The sequence below is a fragment of the Labeo rohita genome, chromosome 8 (assembly GCF_022985175.1).
Source record: "Labeo rohita strain BAU-BD-2019 chromosome 8, IGBB_LRoh.1.0, whole genome shotgun sequence".
Taxonomy (NCBI): domain Eukaryota; kingdom Metazoa; phylum Chordata; class Actinopteri; order Cypriniformes; family Cyprinidae; genus Labeo; species Labeo rohita.
Window position 1 is genome coordinate 37,175,125 of NC_066876.1, and position 9,951 is coordinate 37,185,075.

General features: G+C 33.0%; 1 protein-coding gene across 1 annotated transcript in view; it reads left to right on the forward strand.

Moving 5' to 3' along the window:
- fgd1 (FYVE, RhoGEF and PH domain containing 1) overlaps window positions 1-9,951 on the forward strand; it is a 74,410-nt gene that overhangs the window by 60,632 nt on the left and 3,827 nt on the right. Inside the window, 8 exon segments of the mRNA XM_051117022.1 lie at window positions 1,083-1,229; window positions 1,316-1,408; window positions 1,499-1,578; window positions 1,762-1,792; window positions 1,887-1,987; window positions 3,670-3,799; window positions 3,874-4,032; window positions 4,113-4,259. Of these exon segments, the coding sequence (XP_050972979.1) occupies window positions 1,083-1,229; window positions 1,316-1,408; window positions 1,499-1,578; window positions 1,762-1,792; window positions 1,887-1,987; window positions 3,670-3,799; window positions 3,874-4,032; window positions 4,113-4,259 (888 nt within the window).

Genomic DNA, 9,951 nt, shown 5'->3' on the forward strand with positions numbered 1-9,951 from the left:
CTGATACTATTAAAATATAAAAAAATTACATATAATTATTACTTGAATAAGTTTTTTAAGTAGTATTAAATATAATTAAAATATAATTGTTACTTCAGTTTTTATAATTTTTATATTTTATATTTCAATTATATATATATATATATATACACAGACACACACACACAAAAGTATATATTAAAATATTACAAAACACAAAACATATATATATATATATATATTAAGTATTTTTGTTAATATTATAAATTCTATATATATGAGTGTGTGTGTATGAGTAATTTTGCTGTAGAGTAGTACTATGATATTACAAAAGTAATATTAAATTTTAAAAAAATAAATGTAATTATTACTTGAATAAGTTTTTGTTTTTTGTTTTATATTTAAATTTTATATATGTTAAAATGTATATATTAAAATTAAACCCTAACCCTAACCCTTATATATATATATATAATTTTATTAAGTATTTTTGTAAATATTATAAAAGCTGTATGTATATGTGTGTGTGTAATTTAGCTTTATAATAGTACTATAATATAACAAGTATAGTACAAGTATATATTAAAATTTTACAAAATATAAAAATGAATATATATATATATATATATATATATAAAATATATATATAAAAATTTAGTATTTTTGTAAATATTATAAAAGCTGTATATATATGTGTGTGTGAATAAGTAGAATAAGTTTTCTATTTTAATATATATATATATATATATATATATATATAATATAATATATAATATAATATATTAATATATATATATATATATATATATATATACATATATATTAAAATTTTACAAAATATAAAAACGAACATATATATATATATATATATGTATATATATATATATATATATATATATATATATATAAACAGCATGCACAGGGCTGTCATTTTTATCCTTTTATATTAATAAAAAAGTATTGCTATAATATTGCTGAAGTATACATATGTATACGTATATCACAATAGCAACTATTGTTGGAGGAATCTGGCCATTACTTTGCCCATTACTTGAATGAAATGACAGATTTTTCTACAAACATGTGAATGTTTTGTCTCTCAGGAGCGCATGAGAAAGCTGTTGAAAGTGTACGAGTTGCTCGGTGGAGAAGAGGACATTGTTAACCCGACTAATGAGCTCATTAAAGAGGGACACATCCTGAAACTGTCGGCTAAAAACGGGACATCACAGGACAGATATCTCATTCTGGTGAGTCCAAAACAACAGAGATCACATAAATCATACATCAAAATGTTGGTCAATCGTGCATGTTTCATTTGTCGTTCTCTCTGAAGTTCAATGACAGGTTGTTGTACTGCGTTCCCAAACTGAGGCTGATTGGACAGAAGTTTGGAGTGCGAGCGCGGATCGACGTAGACGGCATGGAGGTTCGGCGCGGTTTTATCTCGTTTACAGCTCAATATTCCAAATAAACCTGCTGATGTCAAATGCCTGATTTACTCCGCGTTGCTCCACAGCTAAAGGAAACCAGCAGCATGAACGTACCACGAACGTTTTTAGTGTCGGGAAAACAACGCTCGCTAGAACTGCAAGCAAGGTACGGCTGAGGGAATGTGCTTCATCTGCTTTAAAAGTAAATTCTGAGGCTGATTGACAACCACAGAAATGTTGTCCGAGCTTAGGAGAAAATAGCCAAGATAAACATATCAGCCGCTGAGAAACGAGAAATATGTGCAGCTTTTGGCATTTTTTAAATGTTTACGGTTTTCATTTTCAACAGGACGGAAGAGGAGAAGAGAGATTGGATTCAGGTGAGCTTTTCTTCATCACAACACTGGTTCTCATGTTGTTTGGCTACAACACTCCTGATGACATTGTTCTCATTTTTTGTTCACTTTCTCACAGGCGATTCAGGCCACCATACAGAGACATGAACAGACGCTGGAGACCTTCCGTATGCTCAACTGCTCGTTTCGGGAGGAGGATTTTACTCCTCCGAACTCCCCCGGTTAGTTTTTGTCTTGTCACTCACAGTGTTGTTAACTAAAGCTCAAAGTAAAGTTATTTAAAATTATTTTTGTTCATTAAAATATAGCTAAAGAAATTCAAAAAAATGACTTTAAAAACTTCAATAGAGTTGAAAAAGTTGCATTGACAACCAAGTGAAATAAATAATAAGTTGAAGTACTAAAATTACTAAAACTAAAATAAAATGCATTAATATTAAAAAAACAAATGTACATAACAGAATGACTAAAATTAAAATCAAAACTGAAAACGTAAAAAAAAAAAAGATAAATACTGTAATGGTATATAAATAATGCTAAAATACATTATTTTACACCTCATTTTTTATGGATTTTTTTTTATGGTCAAAATAAAATGTAGTCTCTATTTTCAAAATTTTTGAACCAGGGACCTCTAGAAAAATTGGTTTAAAATCATATAAGTAAATAAAATTATATATTTTAAAATATAATACATTAAAATGTGTTATAAAATTAGTAAATGAGTAAATATACACTACCAGTCAAAAGATTTTTAGTGTTTTTGAAGAAGTCTTCTGCTCACCAAACCTGCATTTATTTGACCCAACGTACAGCAAAAACAGTACAAATTTGAAATATTTTTACTATTTAAAATCACTGTTTTCTATTTGAATATATTTTAAAATCTAATTTATTCCTGTGATTTCAAAGCTGAATTTTTAGCGTCATTACTCCAGTCACATGATCCTTCAGAAATCATTCTGATATTCTGATTGGCCGTTCAGAAGAACAGCATTTATCTGAAATAGAAATCTTTTGTAATATTATAAATGTCTTTATCATCACTTTTGATCAATTTAAAGCATCCTTGATAAATAAAAGTCTTAATTTCTATTATTTCTTTTCCAAAAAAAAATTATACTGACTTTTGAATGGTATAGTGTATAATGTTACAAAAGCTTTTTATTTTTTTTCTTTGAATCTTTCTGTTCATCAAAGAATCCTAAAAAAATGTACTAAAAAAATGTTTTAAATATTGATAATAATAATTTTTTTTTTGAGCAGCAAATCAGCATATTTTCATGATTTCTGAAGGATCATGTGACACTGAAGACTGAAGTAATGATGCTGAAAATTCAGCTTTGATCACAGAAATAAATAACATTATAAAACATATTCAACATAGAAAGCAGTTATTGTAAATAGTAAAAATATTTCACAATATTACTGTTTTTGCTGTACTTTGGATTAAATAAATGCAGGCTTGGTGAGCAGAAGAAGACTTTTTTAAACACATTAAAAATCCTTAGACTGGTAGTGTGTATAATATTTGTAACAAAATATATTCCAGACAATATTTAACACATATTTATAATATTTTACACAGATTAAAAGGTAAAATATATAATACTTACATTTCACAAAGGGATCACCGTGTTTGGAGGTCTGTGGCATTGAAATGTTTGAAAAACCTTGATCTGTATGAATAAATACATACTATAATGGCTCGTCTTTTGATGCTCAAGTCACACTTAAAAATGTATGAATGTCATTGCATTAGTTAACAAAATACCAAGCCAAGTGGCATTTAAGCACATCTTTTTCAAAGCAAACACTAATCCAATGACATTTTGACCCACGTTTTGTGGGTCCTACATTTTGTGACCGCTGCAATATTCTCTGACCGTTCTTTGTTTTCAGAATTGCACAGAGCTTGGAAAGCGAGCGCCCACTCCAATCCGGGAGAAAGAGGTCACGCTGTGCATGAAGTGTCAGGAGCCTTTCAACTCTATTACCAAAAGACGGCATCACTGCAAAGCCTGCGGACACGTACGTCGAACCGTAACTGCGTTATCTAACGTGCTCTTTGACGCAGTGGTCTAACGTGGTCTTCTTGATTTCAGGTGGTGTGTGGAAAGTGTTCGGAGTTCCGTGCTCGTCTGTTGTACGATAACAACCGAGCCAATCGCGTGTGTATAGACTGCTACACCACGCTAGTGGGAGTGCCGCCCTCTCCGGCCAGTCTGAGCAACAGCACACAGAGGCGCCGCTCCATTCTAGAGGTTTGATGGCGGATTTACATTCTTGATATCTGGCAACCCAAAGCATGAAAGCTAACGGAGGTCTTTATTGTTGTTTTCAGAAACAGGCCTCGGTGGCAGCTGAGAATAGCGTGTTGTGTAGTTTCCTGCATCATATGGAGAAGGGAAGTGGACGTGGATGGCAGAAGGCCTGGTTTGTCATTCCTGACAATGAACCACTGGTGCTGTATATCTATGGTGCTCCGCAGGTAAGAGGATCAGACGGGGCTACACTAACAAATCCACAGCTTTGTACATCATAGAACACACTTTTACTGTGCAAATGTGTGGTATTGCAAAATATGGATGTGATTTCATATTCTGATTTTCTGCATTTTTTGACTAATTTGAACCAGCGCATCATGATTTACACCTGGTATTAAAGGAGAAGTCCACTTTCAGAACAACAATTTACAAATAATTTACTCACCCCCTTGTCATCCAAGATGTTTATGTCTTTCTGTCTTCAGTCGTAAAGAAATTATGTTTCTTGAGGAAAACATTTCAGGATTTTTCTCCATATAATGGACTTCATTGGTGCCCCGATTTTGAACTTCCAAAATGTAGTTTAAATGCAGCTTCAAAGGCTCTAAACGATCCCAGCCGAGGAAGAAGGGTCTTATCTAGCGAAACGATCGGTCGTTTTTTTTCGGAAATAAAAATTTGTTTACTTTTTAAGCACAAAAGCTGGTGTAGCACAGGCTCTGGGATGTGCGATCACGACGCTACGTACTATTGAATCACGCCAAAAAGGTCACGTGGATCTACAGATCCAGTGTTTACAAAGTGAACGCGCAAAGACTAAGAAAGTGCAAGTAAGTCAAACGCTGTTTACAAACAAAAAGCTACGACGATGTCGGACGATTCTGAAGTTGTAGGAGAAAATAAGATGGAGTTTTTCACCATACTCAGTACACAGACGATCAACTTACACGTGATTGTAGTAGTAATGGGAAGTTCGGATCATTTTACTGACTCGGATCTTTGAGCAAAATGAACAAATCTTTTTTTGAGTCATTTCGTTCATTTTAGCAAAATCAGTATCACGTGACGCCCCATAAGATGAACGAATGACTCAAAAAACCCGAAGACTGAGAACAGGTGAACTAATTCTAGTACAGAACCTAATAGGATGTTGCGCATGTGCGACTGAACAAATCACTCCCCAAGACGACTCGTTCTTCCCGAGTCACACTGAAGATTCGTTCACAATGAAAGAATCGTTCAAGAACGACCCATGCACGCGCATCCCAGAGCCTGTGCTACACCAGCTTTTGTGCTTAAAAAATATACACATTTTTATTTTTTGAAAACAATGAGCGATCGTTTCGCTAGATAAGACCCTTCTTCCTCGGCTGGGATCATTTAGAGCCTTTGAAGCTGCATTTAAACTACATTTTGGAAGTTCAAAATCACCAATAAAGTCCATTATATGGAGAAAAATCCTGAAATGTTTTCCTCAAAAAACATAATTTCTTTACGACTGAAGACAGAAAGACATGAACATCTTGGATGACAAGGGGGTGACTACATTATTTGTAAATTGTTTTTCTGGAAGTGGACTTCTCCTTTAATATTCGTTTTGAGCTTCAGGCTCCGGATGCACCTTAGACAGTAGTGAAAGTCCACCTACTCACCTGTCAGTCAACCACTGTGTTATTTTAAATGGCTTTAAAATAAATATCCTGTATGATTAATCATAAAAACCAAAATATTAACACTATTTGGGGCTTTTATTGATCATGGATGCATTCAATTGATCACAAGTGACACTTGTAATGTTATAAAAGATTTTATAATCTTCATATTAGAAAATCAGAATATTAGAATGATTTCTGAAGGATCATGTGACTGGAGTAATGATGCTGAAAATTCAGCTTTGGTCACAGAAATAAATTACATTTTAAAACACATTCAAATACAGTTATTTTAAATTTTAAGAATATTGCTATTTTTAACCTTTTTTTATTAAATAAATGCAGTGTTGGTAAGCAGAAGAGACTTCTTTCAAAAACATTGAAATTTGAAGGTTGAACAGGAGTGCATAGACTTGCTTGTAGTCAACAGAAAAATGGTCACATTTGGTTACAACGGATGCATTTGACAAGTACATAAAATAACTAAGATTAAAATTAAAATGAAAACTGAAACATCGATGTGTCTTTGCTAGCAATATGCTGATCGTGCTAAAAACATTATAGTAACTTGCTAATCATGCTAGAAACATGCTAACAACATGCTAATTATGCTAAAGCATGTTAACACAACATGCTAGTGACATAATGTTAGAAACATACATGAACATGCTAGTAACTTGCTAGGTATGCTAGAAAAATGTTAACAACAGGCTAATCGTGTTAGAAAAATGCTAGTAACATGTTAGTAACTGGTTAATAATGTTAGAAACATGCTAGCAACATGCTAGAAACATGATATATCTATCTGTCTAACTTGTTAATCATGCTAGAAACATGCTAGCAACATGTTAATCGTGCTATAAACATGCTAGTAACTAGCTAATCATGCTAACAACATGCTATGTATATATCTATCAATTTGTTGATCTTGCTAGAAACGTGCTAACAACATGCTAATCATGCTATAAACATGCTAGTAACTGGATAACAATGCTAGCAACATGCTAATCATGTTAACAACATGCTATCTATCTAGCTTGTTAATCGTGTTAGAAACATGTTAACAACATGCTAATCATGCTAAAACATGTTAACACAGCATGCTAGTGACATGCTAATCATGTTAGAAACACGCATGAACATGCTACTAACTTGCTAATCATGCTAGAAACATGGTAACATACTTATTGTGCTAATCATGTTAAAACATGCAAACAACATGCTAGCAACATGCTTATCATGCTAGAAACATGCTAGCAACATGATTATTATGCTAGAAACGTGCTAACAACATGCTAGTAACGTGTTAATCATGCTAGAAACATGCTAGCAACATGCTTATCATGCTAGAAACATGCTAACAAAATGCTAGTAACATGCTTATCAAGCTAGAAACATGCTAACAACATGCTAGTAACTTGTTAATCATGCTAGAAACATGCTAGCAACATGCTTATTCTGCTAGCAACATGTTAACAACATGCTAGTAACGTGTTAATCATGCTAGAAACATGTTTATAACATGCTAATCATGTTAAAACATGTTAACACAACATGCTAGTGGCATGCTAACAACATGCTAATCATGCTAGTAACTTGCTTTCCATGTTAGAAACATGCTAGCAACATGCTTATCATGCTAGAATCATGCTAGAAACATGCCAGTAACATGTTAATCATGCTAGAAAGATGTTAGCAACATGCTTATCATGCTAGAAACATGCTAACAACATGCTAGTAACTTGTTAATCATGCTAGAAACATGCTAGCAACATGCTTATCATGCTAGAAACATGTTAACAACATGCTAGTAACATGTTAATCATGCTAGAAACATGTTAGCAACATGCTTATCATGCTAGAAACATGCTAACAACATGCTAATAGCATGTTAATCATGATAGAAACATGCTAGCAACATGCTTATCATGCTAGAAACATGCTAACAACATGCTAGTAACATGTTAATCATGCTAGAAACATGCTAACAACATGCTAGTAACATGTTAATCATGCTAGAAACATGCTAACAACATGCTAGTAACTTGTTAATCATGTTAGAAACATGCTAACAACAGGCTAGTAACTTGTTAATCATGCTAGAAACATGCTAACAACATGCTAGTAACATGTTAATCATGCTAGAAACATGCTAGCAACATGCTTATCATGCTAGAAACATGCTAACAACATGCTAGTAACATGTTAATCATGTTAAAAACATGCTAGCAACATGCTTATTACGCTAGAAACATGTTAACAACATGCTAGTAACATGTTAATCATGCTAGAAACATGTTAGCAACATGCTTATCATGCTAGAAACATGCTAACAACATGCTAATAGCATGTTAATCATGATAGAAACATGCTAGCAACATGCTTATCATGCTAGAAACATGCTAACAACATGCTAGTAACATGTTAATCATGCTAGAAACATGCTAACAACATGCTAGTAACATGTTAATCATGCTAGAAACATGCTAACAACATGCTAGTAACTTGTTAATCATGCTAGAAACATGCTAACAACAGGCTAGTAACTTGTTAATCATGCTAGAAACATGCTAGCAACATGCTTATCACGCTAGAAACATGCTAACAACATGCTAGTAACATGTTAATCATGTTAGAAACATGCTAGCAACATGCTTATCACGCTAGAAACATGCTAACAACATGCTAGTAACTTGTTAATCATGCAGAAACATGCTAGCAACATGCTTATCATGCTAGAAACATGTTAACAACATGCTAGTAACTTGTTAATCATGTTAGAAACATGCTAACAACATGCTAGTAACATGTTAATTATGCTAGAAACATGCTAGCAACATGCTTATCATGCTAGAAACATGCTAACAGCATGCTAGTAACTTGTTAATCATGCTAGAAACATGCTAACAACATGCTAGTAACATGTTAATCATGCTAGAAACATGCTAGCAACATGCTTATCATGCTAGAAACATGCTAACAACATGCTAGTAACTTGTTAATCATGATAGAAACATGCTTATAACATCCTAATCATGTTAAAACATGTTAACACAACATGCTAGTGGCATGCTAACAACATGCTAATCATGCTAGTAACTTGCTTTCCATGTTAGAAACATGGTAGCAACATGCTAGTAACCGGCTAATCATGCTAGAAACATGCTAGTAACTTGCTAATTATGCTAGAAACATGCTAGCAACATGCTAAGTATGCTGTCTGTCTGTCTATCTATCTGACAGACTATATTGCCTTCAAAACATTCAAGCTTTCAGCTTTAAAAATACTTTAAACTTCAATCTATATCAGACTAAAAACTGTCAAACTTTTAAAACTAAAAAAAAAAATCTAAATTTAAATCTTTTTAAATCTTTTAAACTTTTTCAAACTTTCTGGTCAGGCTTTCTCAAGCCAACTTTAAAGTTTGTCTTAAACTTGTTTTATGTAATTTGTTTCTACTTTCTAAACACTGGTTGTAAATCATGATATTAATCAAATTTAAAAAGATGTCAACTTAATGGCAAATAAATGACATATACTATATAATCACAGATAATATTTTACATATATGTGTAGTGTTTTCCACAAATATATAGCATTTATATTTCAAAAAAGGATTACTATATGTGGGGGTCTGTGGCATCAAAACATTTGAAAATCCCTAATCTGTATGAATAAACACTTAATATAGTGGCCCAGAAACGTCATTTGATGCTCAAGCCACACATTGCATTAGTTGGCAAAATATCAAACCAAGTGGCGTTTCTAGTTTCTAGTGATCCTAAAGACCTCGATTAGCTGGATCTGGTATGTTTGATTAGTGTTGGAGCGAAAATGTGCAGAGCTGTGGCCCTCCAGGAATTGAGTTTGAGACTACTGCTCTAATGCAGTGACATTTTAATGATGCTGAAAATTCAGCTTTGCATCACAGGAATAAATTTTATTGTTAAATATATTCAAATAAAATTTTTTTTGCTTTTACTATATTTCTGATCAAATAAATGCAGCCTTGTTGCGCAGAAGAGACTTCTTTTAAACTTTTGAACAGGAACGCTTGAAGTCGACATAAAAAATGGTCACACATAGTTACAGAAGATGCATTTGACATGCACGTTACCACCAGGAGTCACGTGATCAAACAGATGTTAACACCAGGTGTAAACAAGGCCTTAGTGTTCCTTCCATGACTAATGCGGTTCACGGTGCTCAGTTAATGGTTAACCATTAAAGTATTGATCTTTTCTTCTCTCTTTCTCTGTCCAG